We start from the raw sequence: 18,843 nt of genomic DNA on the forward strand, positions 1-18,843 counted from the left end.
TACCCTTTGGTTTATACTCAAATGTTCCCTGCTCCTGTAGACAGACACTGAAAAGGATTAAATTTCAGGTGCCATTAAATTCAAAATTCACCAAGTTTGCCGTTTTGATTGAAGGACACGTCAAAATAATTAAAAAGACTTTTGAAGCTATTCGATGTTTAGAATCATCAGGTAAAACAGTAAATATCACACAAAACAATATCACTTTTAATACCTCATATGGTTGGTAAAATGCTTCTAGTTTTTAATCCTAGCGCTCCGGGAACAGCCTTTCCGCGAGATGCAAATAGTTACAGACAACAAATCCCAAACACATTATCACAATCAGTCATTCCCATTCAGTCCTTGCTCTGGTTACAAAATCCACAAAGAAAACTATCCTCATTACTCAGTGATGAGCGAGACAGACGGTGTGACATATTGGCGAGGGTGCAGCGATGTCAAAAATGATTTGGGCGCACTCAGCGGAGCAGCACAGACCCGGTACAGAGCCTAAAGTGAGCGTGTTTAATAATAAATACCTACGGCGGGGAGGATGTCTAGGTGCGTCTGGGTTTTTTACGAGTCCAGTTGGAGCACGGAGATATCAAAGTCATTTAAAATGCAAATGCATTCTAAAATACATCCTCTTTGCACAGTTATTAAGTCAAGCAATCCGGAAATGACCCTGAGTTATAATGGCCATGTAGACATCGACTATGACGCAGCAAAGGAGGGAAACTGAAGCACGGCCGTCAAATTCACAGAGAAAAGGTGCGTTTAATCTACCAAGTTCCCCACGGAAGAATAAGACAGGATCAACTTCTGGATATTCAGCACTGCGATGTCCGACCAAGAAACAACGAGAACACCGAAAAGCCCACTCATGGCCGGCAGTTTGGTATTCATCAGCACGCCCGGGCGAGGTCAGCGCGGATCAGACGGAGGGGGAGCAGCAGCCACGGTCGTGAGGGTCGGATAATGTTTGATACAAGACGAGCTTGCAGAGCGGGTCCGGGCCGAGGAGGGCAACGGGAGGCAAACGGGGCGCCATCGGGTCAATACGTAAAACACACAGCAGCTGACATGGCCCATTGTGGCCGCTGGCAAGTGAGCTTCCACAATGTGAGGCCGAGTTTGAATGGGGAGCCTGAACGACCTGCAGCACAATCAGTGTTTGCCTTGAGAAAACAGGCTGTGCTTTTCAGAAACTCTATTCAAAAAAACTTACAAACATTTGAAACCGAATGTGATTACATAACCAAAATCCACGACATCACTGTGGAGTCCCTTTCTTCAGCCATATTTATTTATGTATATTTTCCTTTGTATTCAATCAAAAGAAAAACATGAAGGGATTGCTTAATTAATGAAAATATATGAAACAATTTACCATTTTAATTATACTGTATGATTAAAAATTGATTTCATCAGTGTTTGGTGGAAAAGGTGGAAGCAAAGAAGTTTATTGATCCAGATTCAAATCCAGATTTGACACATGGACACCATTCTCCTGCTCTGGTATCATCCATTTCTTTCTCTTTTGTTAATTTCTTTTAAACTTTCACGAGCTTGCTCAGCTCCTTTGTTGGCTTACGAAAGAAAATATCGCAAACATTGTTGTGCAATCATTCGCAGAGCACGCTCACTGAAGGCTACGTGCCGTGCATTCACTCAGTGATTACATGTTGCCAGGCAACCACATCTCAAACTTATTAATCAAATAAATCCCGGTTTATTTTTCAGATCAAAAATTCTGTTTGTGAACCGATTTGTGGGCTGTTCGAAAACCTAAAAATTGCTATTCTCTGTTCCTTACAAATGTGGTAAAGAAGGTTATTTTTAAAGATTCTTTGCAACATTGCAAGACCGAATAACAAGAACCAGAATTGGAAAAAGAAATAATATAGCAAACATAGAAATTTCTTTGCATTACTTTTACCTGCGTGTTGAGTCTATTTATAGATGCCTGAACATTTCCTTTGGACAGCAAAGTTCCAATTATTTCATTGTTATTAAAACAATCATTCATGCCAGAAACATAAATATTGATTGAATTATTTCATCAAAAACACTCTCCACTCCCCTCCCTACATTGAAATCTTAATAGCTCCTGCTAAAGCTGAAATGATGCTTTATAAAACACACTGAAACAGAGCGTACGTGAAGGAAAACCCATACCATAATTCGAATGGTCAGTTGCATAGAGTGCGTAGGTATAACTCCACACATTCCACTGTTTCTTTGCACAAGGCAATTTAATCTATTTTAAACAAAAATAGAATAAAATGACTTTGTATGTGCTGTGGTAGTGCGTGCTCCCACTCGTTGCTGGCGTCTGTCTTTCCGGAGATAAGAGTGTTCGGAGAGTGTCCAGCCCCTGATTAATGCAGATTAATATTTCATTTTGGAAGTCCAGCTGCTCCGCATCTGCAGGTCTCTCTCCTGAGACCGCCTCGGGCCACGAGGCCTAACAATGTCATTACAACACGTACACGGAAAAATCCACGCTGCGATAGGCAGGCGAGAGCGGCTGTAATTTGTAGAGTTATTGTAATTACGGAAAGTAACCAAGTGCATCCTCACAGATAAAAGCAGAACCACTAATGTACAATAGCGGTCAGTGTTTGAGATACACAGCGAATACTAAATGATCTCTGCGTGCACTGCATCTCTCACATCTGCACACTGGGGAGTTTTCAGGGTGTAGGATTCCCTCCCTCCTCTTTCTTCCTCCAACTCTCCTGCATCTCATCATCTTTCTTCCCTCTTCTGCCAGTTCCCGAGCCTGTCTTCTTATGCAGTGTTTTCTGCTCTGTGGGGAGGACGCTCCGAGGCTGACAGGGAGTGTCACTGACTCCTCTCACAGCACATTACTCTCTCGTGCTGCATCTTTTCCATGCTTTCTCCCTAATTTTACACACAAACGCAATGTATACACACACATACAGGTATTACCTCCACCGCTTGTCCACACATGTCCGCATGACATAGCCCTCATTCTTCTGCAATATGACAGCATGTGCATGAAGACTGAGTGTTATACAGGAGCCAGAGTGTGTATTTGCAGTTGAGCTGTGTATAACAGCGTGTGTTATTCTGTGTTGAACCAGTGAGATAGGACACCTCCTGGACATTCCCATTTCCCCTCAGATATTTGCCTTGTTCGCCCAACGCTTTATCAGGAAAACACATAAATGCAGATAGGTTGAGACACCTTACGGCTGTTTGAAAAATAGAGGAGAGAGAGGGGGGGGGAAAAAAAAAGAGGAGGTGGTTTGAGCGCAGAGGGTGATGGGTATGAAATGGATAGAAGGGAGCGAGATTAGAAACACAGAACCAATAAAAATACACGTATCAGTGGAAAGGAGAATGAGAAAAGACAGCGGGACAAAGGAGAGGAGGTGAGCTCATTTTGTCCGCCAGCGCCAGAGGAACGGCTCACTGTGTTCCACGCTGAACAGTCGCTGGTGTTCCCTTGTGATGGTTTGACAGTGATGTTAATGCCTCATTAAAAGTATGAAGAGAGGCAGTAACTCAGCTCGGAGTTTTGAAATTGAAAGCCATGGAACATCTCTTCAAACGCTGCACCTCCATTAATTAAACTCCACAGATGGACACCTTGGCTTTTTCCCAGACGCAGAAAGAGACGGGAAATGATAGCTGCGGGAAGCGATAGCTGTTAGCTGTGCATGCATGAAAAGGCTATGTGAGGAAAAAAAAAAAAAAAAGAAAACAAAAATTCAGCATGAGTGATTACAGATCAACATAGCCTGGTCTGGAATCCTAACTGACATGGTTAGCAGGAGAGGGGAAATGTTTGCCAAATGGCTGAACTCCTGGGGAAACTGGAAGAATTTAGCCTGATCTGGCAATTATCACAGCAAGAAGTAAAACGCTAAAATGTGGGCTGGCCTTTGGGCTGAAGACCGAGCGCCGGTTTGTATGGCACAGACGTTACAGCCACGGACGTGTTTGTTTGGCACCTTGGTGGTAGAAGTGGGCACCACGCAAGGACACACCATTTAATCACTATTTATTCAACTTCAGGCCATTGGAGCATAAACCAGCCAAGTGCTCCAACAGTAGGATTTCAGCAGGCTTAGGCTCCGTTTGCGTGACGTTTCGAGTGAGAATACATCGTTTTTGCATTTAAAAGATGTTTTCATGTACGGCCACTAGTGGGTGCTGTTTGTTTTAGTAGTGAACCCACACACAAATCCCCTCTTACAATCAATACGGGCACAGGGATAACATGCATACCCCAGACAGAAAAGCCACTGTCCAGAATCGCACTGTGAGACAACAGCACACGCCACCATCTGCTACGCTACTTCATCAAATTGGCTCACTTCATACCAACAGAGGCTGAGAGACAACTTTTAATTTAACAGATCCTTGAGTAATAAACAGAAACAAGAGTTTGGTTAGTTCTGCTTTCTTCCTGCACTCGTCAGCGCGATGTCCTTACTCGGTGAAAAACTTGGGCTTAAAGTAATTAGCGAGGAAAAGCACACAGGTTAAAGTTGCTGCAGAGGTGTTTTCTTGAGAGGCTGTGCACTCGCACTCCACATAACTAATTGAATGTAGATGCTTCGGGTCATAAATGCTTTTCTCTTAAGAGGTCTGGAGACTTCAACACCGTCAGTAGGAACTGAGTCTGATGTGTGATGGAGTTTTAATTTTTCACAAGAGTGTCAAGGTGAACTTGATGGTCTCTATATAAAACTAAACTCATCAGCCAGGTTTGTAATCAATGGCGACTATGGACCTGCAGTACTACACTAACCTACACTGACCCACTGATGTTATTTGCAAACTTTATTGAAGGATACTTTCTTCGGTCATTTCTGAATACCTATTGCTGGTCTTCTTTTCCTCTATAGTTTTGAACTTGTGACAGATCATCTTATGATGAGTTTCACAATCACAAATTATTGTGTTTGTTCTATTCTCGTTATTATTGCCACATAAAATGTCTAATGGGAAAATTTTAGTCAAAAATAGAAACTTCAACATTGATGTTTTATACAGTTTCTCCTGTGGTTCATTCACTATCCAGAAAACCTGTTCTTTTTGCATGTTGCAGTTTTGTTTATTATTCATGAAATGACTCATTATTAAGGTTTCATCAAGGCAGCATTCTGCCAAGCTATTAGAAAAACAGCCTAATCAAATAAATCAGGCTCAACAGCAGTGCAGATCACAACCTAAAATAATCATTAATAGTTAGAAGAGAACCTCTCCGATGATTTGAAGCAAAACTAAACATTGTTATTTTGGTAAAGGCAGAATTTATGGCAGAGCTGTTGCTCTGGATCATATTAAACTGTATTTAATGGAGTGGCTGGAGAGTGTTTATTGAGCTGTAATTCGCTTATTTCAACCATGTAGGAGAAACTGAACCATAGTCAGACACCGAGAGCTTGTTTCTTTGTTTATTAATTACAGCTCTTGACATTTCAGGCTGTTGTGAATGCCGCGATGAGGTTCTCTGCGTTCGCTTTGATATGAAACTATTTCTTCAGGGTGAGCGCTCGTCTTTCAGCCTGACATTGACACCAAGGTAATAGCGTGAGATGGCTTTAGCCAACTCAACAGACCCCGCTGTGTCTATTTTGGGAGGTGGGCCGTCTCTTTTTGCCTGACGAGAGCTTTGAAAAACACCTAGTTTCTCCATGATGTGACTGCCAAACCGTCAGTTTCTCCAAATGAATATATTTTATATTTTAATAAATATATTTTCACTAAAAGCAAGTCTGGTAATATTCCATAAAACAATCATTTGATGCACAAACATGAGCCGAGTGCCACAACTCACATAAAAAACAATATGATATGTGACTGATAGGACATGAGGAGCGGGAATTTGTCGTGTTTTCACAGTGGGAATAAACGAGGAGCATCAGAAACGACAGATTTCAGAGCCGGGATTTCTTCTTTTGCACAATCCACTGACAATGTGATGCAAACAATGTCAGCAGTGACCTAAATAGTCATCCACGGAGCAAAGTGAGAACAGACACATGGACAAATTGAGCAAACATGAGCGCCAGCCGGCGTCGCCAACCACAAACAAACACCTACCTGTCATTGTCGACGCTCCTGAAGCCGGGCAGGATGTTCCTGAAGCTGGAGTTACGGTCAAGTTTGGGCTGACTCTTGGTGCGTTTTATGGAGCCTTTCAGCCGTCGACTCAAAAAGCCCTGATGGAAAAAGACAGTCAATAAAACTGCGTCACTGTTGGTTTGTCAGAAAAGTCTCAGAAAGTCAATAACTTGGCAGCAGGACAGGACATATTACGACCGATATTTACGCTCCAACATCTCAAATCCAGATGCCGCCAATAGCTGAAGAGTAATAAATGTGTAGATCTCTTGGTTTCACAGCCAGAGAATAAGAATAAGAAGAAGAAGAAAAAAAACAGTTTCACACGTTTCCTGGAATAAAAGAGACAAAGCTTAACACCATCTATGTTTGCAGACAAGACCTGTACTAAAGGCATGTTCACAAAGAGCACAGACATAATAAGCTGAAAGATTGTATTTATACAGAAATTATAGAGCTGCTTGTGTTTGTATTTGTGACGGATCCTGCAGTGTACAAACACCGCCTGCTTCGCAATCACTTTTGTGTGCTAATTCAATGGGTACACCCCCCACCCTTTATTAGTTTTCCCATTCTTCCCTTTGTCTGACTTGGTGTGTTTGCTTCTTCTAACATCTGCAATCACACTCCCCCAAGCGCCTCGCCGTCTCCATGGCAACTGTTGGCTGGCATTAACGGCGAGAGAATATGAACAAATGAGATGTGGTGCCGAAATGGCAGGATGTTGCAAGTTCTGAGACCTGATTTAGATTTCACTGCAGGGAGGAGGATAAAGGAGAGGAGGAATAAAAAAGAAGAAAGAGAGGAAGGCCAAACAGAAGATTCACTTGAATGGAGGACAGCGTGCACGCGGGAGCTCGGGCACCGCACAGGCGATGAAACTTAACGAGAGCGCCACTATGCAGGACAAAGTGCTAAAACAGTGAGCGTTCAGACTCAGGTGCAGCGATTTTACTACAATCCGGCCGCTGCTGTTCAACAGGCTGAAAGACAAAGTGTGGGAGGACGAGCCTCACCCTCACAGCGAGCCAGAAAACTAAATGCACGTCAAAGCATTTCTGATAGCTCTGAAAATAAATAACACCACAAATACAAGAGAAACATTTGCCAGTTACTTATCATAATGACATCTGAAGAAGGACCAGGATGAGAACAAGTTACATCAGACCGACTACTGCAATAGAATTTTGTTTTTTTGGACTGTAGAAAGAACATGAGTGTTCTTGCTGTGCAGTCTGGCCCAAAAAACCCATCAAATTGTTTACATTTCACTGTTTGGATAATTTTATGGCTTTGGTGTCATCTTGATGTATACAGCACACATTTCAATAACATCCGCCCACATAGCTTCCTTCCCACATTAAATCGAAAGTTAGGAATGTAACTACGGTTCTATGAATCCCGGATGAGCGCCAGACGGCGGTGCTGAAAGCACTGGATGACATGTCCCAACTTCGTCACGAGGAATCCCAGAGACCAACTTCACTGATGGCGCTTTTCCACTCGTCCCCACTTGGCCTTACTCGGTATCTATGCCTCGGCCTCTTTTAGCCTGCCAGTTGTTTTCCATTATACACAGCACTGGCTTGGCTCTGGTGGTGTCGTCATAGCAATGCGAAATGAAACTCAAGCTTTTATGCGACAAATAAATGAATGAAATAGATGAAATAGGGATGAAATAGAAACTATCTTTACTTCAAAGTGATACAGCAGAACATCTATTTTTCAAACATTTGAAAAACTCTTGTATTTCGAAGACAAGTTTTAAACCTTACTTACTCTAAAGTTCTGTGTTCTTCAAAATTGTCACTTGTGACACTTACCTATTTGCTCAGTTATTCAGCCGTCAATCATCTACACCAGGGGCGTCAAACATAACATGCATCCTCAGAACTATTTTTCTAAGACTTTGTGAAACTTGAGATTTCGTCCATCTCGTGTCACCAGCAAGCTGATCAAAGCACCGTGCATGTGAAAACAATTCATGGCAGATCAGTCTTTTGCAGTGTGTATATTGTGCAGGTTTATCTCTCAATAATGAGGGTTTCGTGATAAACTGCGCAGCTTTACTAACCACTTCTCCTCTGTATCGCTCAGTCATCTCAGGAAAGTCACATTTTATGTAATCATCGGCATAAGTCCTGTTTTCTGCTCAATTCAGACTCACTCACTGCAGATACTAAAAATTGATGCATTCTGCCCCGGGCATTGTTAACATTAGCTAACAGACGGCTTGTAGTTTTTTTTTCCCTCTGTACTTAAGAAGATACCCAGTGAGCCCCACACTTTGAAAACCCTCCGCCTAAATAATGAATGAATAATGAAGGGGAGGAGGAAAAAAAAAAAAAAAAAAAGCTCATATAACCTCAGAAACACAGAGCAAAGCTTTAACCTTATCTCACATCCATGCAGGGACACATTTCATGCAACACTGACAGGAGAGGGGAAAAAAAAAAAGAGGCACATTTCAAAGACTGCTCCTCCTTCCTTCCCATCCAGGCCATTAACACACCTGTATAATTACCAGCTATGGTGTGAACTGGACGACCTGGGCGACAATGGACCGGGGATAATTAGAGGGTGACTTGTAGACAGGCTGCCAGCTGATCACAGAGGAGCCGCAGCATCCTGATGGATAACACCTGCCATCAGGAGGCTCCCTGGCCTGGGAACAAAGACTTGCTAATGTTTGGACATTTAAGCCCATGCAGTCATGTCTAAGTTCCATCAGTGTGTGTGCGCCTACGAGACCAAAAAAAAAAAAAAAAAAAAAAAAAAAAAAAACTGATATGAAGTTAGTTTTTGTGAGTTGTAACGTCAGTGGATCAAATGAAATGGACTGTGGATGTGCACGAACTGCAGAGGAACACACAGAATGACTGAAATAAGACAACCTGAGGAGAAAATGCTGGAAAATAAGACTAAACAGAACGGGTGTAAAGCAAACGGCAATTCAGTTTTAACACGTGAAATCCAGTTTATTCCTGGGGAACCTGTCAGCCTCTGCCGCCGGTTGCACCATTTCTTACACGACTCTGGAGGCAGCTTACAGAAATTCTGAGAAAATAACTCAATTTGAGCATGGCGAAAACAGATTCATAAAAGTCATTATGTATCAGTGGCGTTTGAAAGATATGATGATTCACCAGAAAAAGGGGGGGAAATAACTAAGCGTTGCATCATGGGAAATGCAGGATCAAACAGGTGAAAAACCAGGATGTTCAGAAATCATCTGCACATGATTTTAAATGTGTCCTGAGGAAAGAGATAATCCAGTTTCATTTTAATAGTAGCATGCATCTAATTTTTAAGGACACGGACAGCCATTAAAAATACATTTCAAATTGCATCATTTTGTGACTTTCAAACCTTTGGAAATATTTTTACCTTTAGAGCTCGACTTGTTTGTTGAGTAAAGTGGCAGCATTTTTAATAAAGTCTCACCACTGCAAACAGAACGGCATCATTTTCTCTTCGTACTCAAAGGAAATTGACCCTGACTTCCTGCAAGAACGCAAAAAGACAAACTGTAGCATGTTTTGCTTGGATAAGGTATAAAAATGAGAATCATCTCATGCAGATAAATACGCTGCTTTGTTGCACAAGTTGCACATTTCCCAAAGAAAAAAATAGTGTTTTCAGTGGCTCCGAGTACCGTTTTCATGTAAACAGACACTGAAAACACACTGAAAGTTTTATGTTCTCATTTGAGCGGCGCCTCAGTCTGCGATGCTTTGAGGTTCACCTTATTTCACTCGCTCTAGATTAGCTTTTCTCTCCTCTACAATGCCCAAGAATCGATGCTGTCTGTTCAGCTCTGTGTCTGTGTCACATTATGGCCTCTTCACTTACTGAAACAAATCAGCACAGCAGCTATTTAAGTTTAAAGAAACTTTCTTTGGCGAAGGGTGGGCTGGTTTCGCCCTCACTCTCACTCCGAGGGTCCTTGTAGTTCAGGATTATGTTATGTTATCTTTAAATACCCAAACAGTCATCTTTGAGGCAGTCATGGAGAAAACAGTCATATTTATTATGGCTATGCAAATTCATTTTGAAACCCGATTCAATCGGTTGAAGTATTTTCAAGTATTTGTGCATGTGCGACGGGAAAATGGGGACTCTGAACATCCCGTTTGAGAGCAGAGTGCTCAAAGCCAACAAGGCCACCGTCTGAAAGTCTGCATAAGAAAAAAAAAAGGCAAGAATATAAACCAACACAGGGAGAAATGACACTCAAGAGGGCAATAATATTCATACACTGCAGTTCTTGCATATTTTGATGCATTGCAGTAGGTCTGATGCGGAAGTGCCCTTCCCAATCATTGCAATTGATTCTCATTACAGTGCTGTGCAGCGACAGTCGAAGTGCCATTAAGAGTAGATCAAGAATGCAAATTAGAACACAAGCTTAAGAAACAGGACTTTATAAAGTTGTTCCACATGAAATTAAACATGTTCACACCATCTGCAGCTCATTAAGGCACTGTAACAGAATTATTAAGCTCACACAAATCAGCATGGTAATTACCATAAATGTACATACAGTTAAAATTACGAAATATCCGAGCAGGGTGTGATTTGTGAAGCAACCAGTGTTTAAAATAATATTTTCTATTAGAGGGAATGTAACTAATAGGACAGAGATTCACTTAACTACAATTAACTGATAAAAGAGATTCAATTAAATTAGGAATATGCTATAAATATGATAAGTATGACGGATTCCCAAACATGACTTCCATTTACAAATTTAAACCGTAACAAAGGTACATTTTTAGTGCTTTTCACTGCTAAAGGATCACTGCTAAATACAAAATCATACATGACAGTTCAGGCGAAAACAGAGGTTTTGCATTTGTGTTTAAAAAAAACACAACAGCATGCAACATCATGTCAAACAAGAGAATTAATCATCATGTGATTTTTCACTTTCAATATTTTTTAACTTTGTTTTACTTGGATACAATAGTTTGATGTATTTTGTCAAGTCTGGTGAAGAAACTTCAATCACTGTGAGTGCAACATTGATTTTCTCCAACCTGCGACAACAATAACTCATCCGCGGGCGGATGTGTTGATTAGACGGGGATAATAGATTCCTTCACTGATAGATCGCACCCTGTACATCACATTGTGTGCATGATCGTTAATGATCGAACTTTCTGGTTCAATGAATTACTCCTAATTCAGAGAAAATCTGACACAGAACTTCCAGAGAAGTGGGCAGTAAATGGGTTACTATTGCTACCTGCCACCGGTGAGCCGTGCACAGGAGCTATTAGCTAAATGAACGGGGCTGAGTCACTGCCGTTAGTGAGCGACACGCGCTAATGCTCTTGACAGGGCCTCTTTCTGCATCAAACTCCCCCTTCCTCTCTTAAGTATTAGCCGTACGGATGCATAATTCATTCCATACGCGGGGATGAATGTGTGCGCGTGTGTGTGTGTGGGCATGCGGTTTACGTGCGTACGTGGTTGAATTATATAGTCGCCACTCTAAACAATGACAGATATGAGTCAGACTCGGTTATGCGGGAGTGTGTTTTAGCGTCACCCGCGGCTCCTTCGCCGACATGACGAGGGCTTTGAAAGATGCCGACTCCTTGGCGGAGAAATACGTCGGCGGAGGGAGAAAAATCAATGATGCAGCGCTCAGACGCACAAACACTGACATGCACATTTCCTGGTTTCCACACATCAGCGTTCACAATCCAGCCCCCCGTTTCATGTTTACTCCCCTGTAGCCTCTGGAGAGTGTGTGTGTGTCACAGCTTGCAAATTAGAAAGCTTCTCTTTTACAGATTCACAGAAATAAGTCAAAGGAAGAAGAAGGAGAAGAAGGAGAAAAAAAAAAAAAACGTCCGTGTAGGCGATGTGGATTGATTGGAAGCTACTCTTTTTTCCACTTTTTGCTGATGGATGAACTTTGATGAGCGGAGAATCAAGAGAGAGAGGGAAGATACACAAACCCATCATTTCTTGGAATTGTCTGTATCCTTTCTCTCCATTTCACTCTCTCTCTGTGGACAAGAGTGTGACATTAAAAAAAAAAAAAGACACACACACACACACTGCTCTATTATTCAGCCGTCCGATTATTGGACAGGCGAAGGGTCAGCAGATATGAACGAGCTATTTTCACACTCACAATCAGTCTGAAGAACACGAGTGACTGATATTAGCATCCGATTAAACCCCACCGGGGGAGACGGGACGCAGCGGGAGCGCCGCGAAAATGTTAGCATTTAATTCGCCTTCAGCACCTCTTCGTAGGAGATGATTGAGAGGGCAAGGGAAAAATTCAGGAGGGGAGAGAAAAAAAAAGGGAGAGCTGGTTTTTAAAAAAGAGAGAGAGAGAGGACAGAAATAGAGGTGAGACCAGTCAAAAAAAAAAAAAAAAAGGAGAAAATGACAGTTGGTGCCTGCCAGGGAGGGATGAGCTATAGGAGCAGGATAAATGGAAAAAGTGGAGCAGAGTGTGGAGGTGGCAGAGCATGAGTTGATAGGAGAAGCAACAGAATGAAACTAAATGAGGAGGAAAGTGAAGAGAAAGTACAGCAAACGAGTGACAAGGTCGCGGGCGGAGGAAGAGCTGCTGCAGAGAGAGAATCAGGATGCAGCTGGAGCGAAAAACTGATCAAATATGGTTTATTCCGCTGTTTTTAATTTCTTATTATTTTTTTATTTTTGCTTTATTTTAGCTCTCATTCAATGGTAGCACTACGGCCATGCATGAAAACCTTAAACGCCGACACTCCAGAGCCACTGTATCATCACGGAGCACAGAGAACAGAGAAGATAATCGTGACTAATCGAAAGAATAATTGCTAGATTAGTCGACAACACAAATAACTCTTATCTGCAGCCCTAATTGAGCAGGCAGCACAATGAGTAAATGCCAAAACATGTTTCTATTCAGTGTTCGTAACCTTGGTGTGGTTGTTAATTATTACATCCAGCAGAGGGCAGCACAAGCTGTTGGTTACGCATGTCTAATAAAAAAAAATCAATTAAACAGGTTTGAAAGAGTGAAAATGAGTGTTTCTGTCCCCAGTGATATGGCCTGGAGGGGTTTATCATTTCTTGCCTCAAACTCTTGACAAAAGCCATCTGAAGCTCCTTTTTCCAGGCCTGGAGGTCTTTCTGTGTGGAGTTTGCATGTTCTCCCTGTGCATGTGTGGGTTTCTGCAGGGTTTCTGGTTCCTGTTCACAAGTCATGTCGTTTCCATAATCCTTTGATCACTCGGGCAGTTAGTAAAAACATTTGGACTCTGAAAGGAAATGATGGAACACACAGGGAAAACATGCAAACTTCACAGCCTCACTATCAGCAAAGTGGATGAATACAAAGTTTAGAGAAAGTTTTTGATATTTGTGTGCAGCATGGGGGTTTGTCTGACGGCGAGATTGCTGCACAACCACTAATCAGATGGGTTTTTTTGGTTTTGTCAATAATTTCAGGATGGAAAAACTACCACTTTTTTTGTGTTTTTGTGGAAAACAATATGAAGACTGAGATGTACGGAAGAAGTGACGAATAAATAACTCCATGCCTCAAGGGAAAGCATTTTTCAGGAACTTAATTGGATAAAAACCTCTAATTATCAATGCCTGAATGAAAACTAAATTGAGTAGAGGATGTAAATATTGCTGAGATCTTTGCTTTCTGCTTTTAAATTAATTTCTGGCGCTATGATGCTTTGTTCGGGGCTTCACGTCTGTCTCTTTACATTTCACTTTGCGTTGTGCTGCCCCCCCCCCCCCCCCCCCCCCCCCCCCCATGCCCACAGAAACAAGATAAGGCTATCGCCGCCAATGCAACCTCACCAGGGACATTACAGTGTCACCGTGTTACTGTGAATTCTGATGAGCTCTTTAATTATTCCACATTTCTTCGGCTGACAGCTAAGGGGAATGAGGGGATGGAATAATCTGATTCAATGTGCATTCTCCATAACCCATGCGCGCCGGTTTATTGTCCCGGGTCCACGGGGAATTGTTTGTCTCTGAAAAGGATGCATTCACATTTACTTTGTCGCCTTGTTTACAGCTTGAGTGTCTCAGTAGCTGATTGATATCTCGGCCAGCGTGAGTTCAATAAATCAGCACAAAGACCTCAGTACAGTTACGTCAGCGTGCTTTTGAAACTGAAGAAAATGCATGCAACAAGTTAATGCCGTTCCCCTCGGCGTGCCAGTCCCACGCTCCCCTTAATGCGCCTGATAGAATCAGAGCCTGGACAATCAGCGGGGGTGTTCCCTGCTTCCACATCAACCCCTCTCGAGCACACCCTGATGAAAACAAGGGCCATACCTGTCCATTTAGACCCCCCGCTATTATCTGCGGGGAGATGGGAGGCCGGGCTAGATTGGACAGGGAGCTAAGTCGCAGTGGAGAATCAATCCAGCCGGCAATCGGAGGGATGTGGACGTGACAGACTTTGATAAGGTTTGTTTGTCTCGCTCTTTAAAGCGAGCGCTGGGTGGCAGAAAGTACTAAGTTGTAACTTTTAGATTTAATGTTTGAAATCTTCTGCTATTTTTGAATTGGCTGTGGAAGATTAGGCTTTGAAGAGATTTTGTCCGTGCCCGTTGGTGGGAAATTGTTTTTTTTTTTTCTTTTTTTTTTTTCTTAGAAGAACTCGAGGATGCATTTATATGTGTGTGTGTGTGTGCAGAGACACTGAGCCCGGTTTCTACAAAGAACATGAGAGAAAAACATTTTGACAGATTTAGCTCAAGGCCTAGGAGGGGTACTTTAGATGTCACCACAACTCTTTTCACCAGAGGAAGAAAAGTGCGGGGTGGTTTGTCACTGCTAAAAGTGGGAGACGCAGGAGAAGATGAGTGAAAAACAACACTGTGTACCTGACTGTGTCCCAACCTACACTGAACTTACTAAACCTCTTCAATTCTCTCTCATCTATTAATCACGGTTGAAACATTCCCGTTAATTTAAGCAGGAGTTCGCCAAAAACCTTTTGAACGTGTCCAAAGCTGTTCAAGAAGTTGCTGCAGGGATAACTTTTGTTGTGACACCTGAACTGGCCAGAAGGTGGCAGTACAATGAAAAGTGCTCAGGTCGCTCAAACATCCATACCTTACTTGGGAGGATTACTTGTCTTTGTGCAAGAGTTGCTTATTAATGGCAGCAGAGACGCGAGTGAAGTGGTCATGTGACGGAGACGGAATCACTTTGCTGCAGAGCGGCTCCAAACTTCTTCCCTCTAGAGAGCGAAAGAGCCGCTCAAGAGACACTTAATCAATAAGTAACCCTTCCACCTGACCCCTTCTGTCTCCACACACTCCTCTTCTATCCTCTTCTGCTTCTCTCTTTGTGTTAATTCAGTCCTGCTTATATCAAACGTCTCAAGGACTTGATTCATGTTTTGTGAATGAAAAGAGAGATACGTCGACATTTTTTTTGTGCTTAAAACCTCCAATTTTCTGCAAATCATCTTCAGTGGCACAACTAAATTGAGATTTCACAGTGATCTCAAGGAAATACAAAATATTACAACCACTAGGGTGGAAAAAGAAAAGAAAAGCAGAAACAAGTTAGACTCATTTTGGACAAATAAAATTCAGCAACAGAAAATCCCAACAGTAAAAAAAAAAATCTTGCTGTCTAGTATACATGAACTTTATTAGTCAGATAAATGTGAAAATCGAAATGAACTATCAGTACCAGAAATATTAGGGTTTAATTCATGATCAATGCTGCTTTACGTCAGGCAGTTTGAGTAAAACAGTGATGTGAAGTTGGGAGATAGAGAGAGCAGCATTTGAACATCCGGTCAATCAACTGGAACAAAGTGGAGCCATGTGGAACCATATTCATCTGGAGCGTTTGGAATAATAACCTGCTGGGAACAACTGCTGCTGCTGGAGCCAATTTGACATGGTTTGACACTTTGATCCAGCTCGATCTAAGAAAATACCACAGCTCGGTATCCATAACCTGGACAGACTTAACTCTGTTCAGGTTAAAGGCTTCTAACTGAGGCCCCATTTACACAACAAGTGAAAATAAAAAAACATAACAAGAGTGCTCGGAGCCACTGAAAACACAACTCTTCGAAAACAGCTTCCCAGGTGGAAATTAAAAACAAAAATTCTCATCTTTGAGAAAATGGACGAAAAGTCAAAGTTGACAAAGACATTTGTCTTCACGAACCTCCATAAAGTTAAGTCGTGATTTCCTTCAACAACTATTATAAAGTAGTTCATTTGAGCCCGACATATCCTGGGATCTCATCGACAGTCCTGATACCTGGAGGTGTGAATACATCTGTTACAGAGACGTGCCACTCCAAAAATCAGGACTGAGCTATTTTGGTTCAGTTAATTCTCACCCTGCAGGTGGTTCAACACTACTGGATAAACTCTGTTAGATTTCTTTTTTGCCATACTGTGTTTCTTATGTTTTTACAAATCCCTTGAAATGAAACCCTTCCCTCCTCTACTGACAGATCACCACCTTCTTAGCAAGAAAAAAGAAAGATGTGCTTAAATTCACTGATGATAAAGGAAAAAAAAGAAACAGGAAGAGGTGCATATGTAAAAAGTTGTCAGCTCCCAGAGCGTATTATCTTGTAGCCTTTAATTTAAGTCATTAGTGTGTCTGCTAAGCTGTTACGAAAGGATGAAGTTTACACAAAGTTGGCGGATTATTTATGAGAGGCTAAGTGCTGAGTGCTGGTGGCCCCCGCTGGCCCGACTTCAAGTGTTTACAGTTCACCTCCGGATCGGCGTCTCCCCGCTCATTGTTTATTAATGGAAACATACACAGCTAATTGCTAATTATCTTTAAATTGATGACTCATCCAGAAATTTTGTGCTTTATTAACCGACTGTTTATCTAATGAATTAAACATGACGGAAAGCAGAGTGGAATTAAGAGAGATGACAGCCAAAAGACGGATCCGCATTTGTTTTTCGCCCCTGTGTCTGACAGACGAGCGGCGGTGGGGGCTCTGAGTGGGTGAATGACATTGGTGTGTGTGTGTGTGTGTGTGTGTGTGTGTGTGTGTGTAGAATGAGCTCTGCCTGTGAAATTCAATAGGAAAAAAAAAAAATCACACAGGATGTAAGAGGGCAATGGGGGATAGTGCTCTGAATATAAACCCAGAATTTGTAGACGTGCGATGTGTAGACGGCAAACATCAAAGGGCCCATTTCAACATTTGAAGTAAATGAGTTTCAGATTGGCGTGGGTCCATCTGGACTCCAGACCAGCCTCTTCAAAAAAAAAAAAAAAAAAAAAAAAAACAAGTGATAAGCCTTCGAAGACGAGAGACTGAGGAGGACAAAAACAAATAGAGAAGACAAACAGAGACACACTCACAGTACTCACGGTGACTCGGAACGGCGTGGCGGCGGTGGACGTGGGCTCCATGGTGGGCGTGGCCTTGTCTGCGGACCCCGGCATGCTGCGGCGGCGTCCTGTCCTCTCCGGAGGAGACTCTGCAGATCAGAGGTGTCAAAGTCAGTTTGGTTCAGGGCTCACATACAACCAAATACTAACGTACTTCTTCCTCTTGAACACAATTTACTCCAGCTTCTATTGGGTCGATTTCTTTTTCATCCCATCATTGAAATATCTATCGTGCACGTTATTCTTCGAAGAATTCACTTCTTTACATCTGTTGTACTGTCATACTAGTTAAAATGCCTCTCTATACGTGGGACACGAGGGAAAGAAGGAGCGCCCCCCTCGTGCTTCACAGTGGTTTGCAGACCGGCCCTGAACAATCGCGTCACTTCATGTAAAGTGGCTCCAGGAGGTCCAGCCACAATTAAACTCAACACAACCTGCTGACTTTCTGACGGTTTCATCAGCAGTTTGGCTGATTCCGTCTGCCAGGCGTGGTTGAATGGTACACAATAGTTGGACCTTGTACAAAGAACAATAGTAGAAAAATAAACATTTCAGCTAAAATGCAACTTGACAGTTTATATGTGGTGGAAATTAAAGTTTCTCAATGAACCAATGAGCAGTTAGTTGTTAAAGGTTCCTGATGTTTTTTCGCAAGTTATCGCTATTAGCTGTCTCTATATGTCCTTTCCATCTTTCATTACTGACTGATTTACACTTAAGTTTATTTTCAAGCTATATCTGTTTTGCATTTAAATTATTTTCACTTGTACAAATCTCATCTCCACTATTTCTGTTTTACATTATTTCTTCTACAAAAAAGGGAAGGCATTCCCCCCTCCATCAGGTTTTTCCTGCCATTCCACCACCCTACAGGCTCCCCAGGGAAGAAACGTTGCTTCGTACAAAGCTCATTTTCTGGTGTTACTCGTTTACCTATTAAAGCTCACTCGCTCCACCTTCATATTTAGCATACCAACATGAGAGCAGAATTGATCTGCTTATCTAACTCAAACAATGTGAAGAATTCAGCGCTTCCAGTCGATATTCCGCCGGAGTGGTCCACCCGGCAATTTTCCTCCTATACAGAGCGGAGCCTGTTATTGGTTGTCAGCAAGTTATCACTCTTGAAAGTCCCAATTCACTTGACCCACCGTTTGCAACCCTGTCTGAAGAAACCGGAGGGCGAAGACAAACCGACACAAACACACGAGGGAAACACACAAACTGCAAACAAACATAACCTCGACAGAACGTCAAACTGAGCTGCAACGCCGGACCTTTTGACACCGGCAGCATGGTGGAAATCAGACTGTGGAGGTCGGGGGTGCAGCGGGAACTTGGATTAGACTGACCTGGGTTCACTTCAAAACTCGGCGC

General features: G+C 42.3%; 1 protein-coding gene across 5 annotated transcripts in view; it reads right to left on the reverse strand.

Moving 5' to 3' along the window:
* dab2ipb (DAB2 interacting protein b) overlaps positions 1–18,843 on the reverse strand; it is a 175,623-nt gene that overhangs the window by 71,815 nt on the left and 84,965 nt on the right. For 3 of the 5 annotated variants that reach the window (XM_030085471.1, XM_030085469.1, XM_030085472.1), the window contains 2 exons: positions 17,434–17,552; positions 6,067–6,185 (listed from right to left, as the gene is read on the reverse strand). In XM_030085471.1, coding sequence (XP_029941331.1) covers positions 6,067–6,185; positions 17,434–17,552 — 238 coding nt within the window. The remainder of the gene's footprint in view (positions 1–6,066; positions 6,186–17,433; positions 17,553–18,843) is intronic. The other 2 variants (XM_030085470.1, XM_030085473.1) reach the window with 1 other exon arrangement.

This window comes from Salarias fasciatus (assembly GCF_902148845.1).
Source record: "Salarias fasciatus chromosome 7 unlocalized genomic scaffold, fSalaFa1.1 super_scaffold_4, whole genome shotgun sequence".
Classification (NCBI taxonomy): Eukaryota; Metazoa; Chordata; class Actinopteri; order Blenniiformes; family Blenniidae; genus Salarias; species Salarias fasciatus.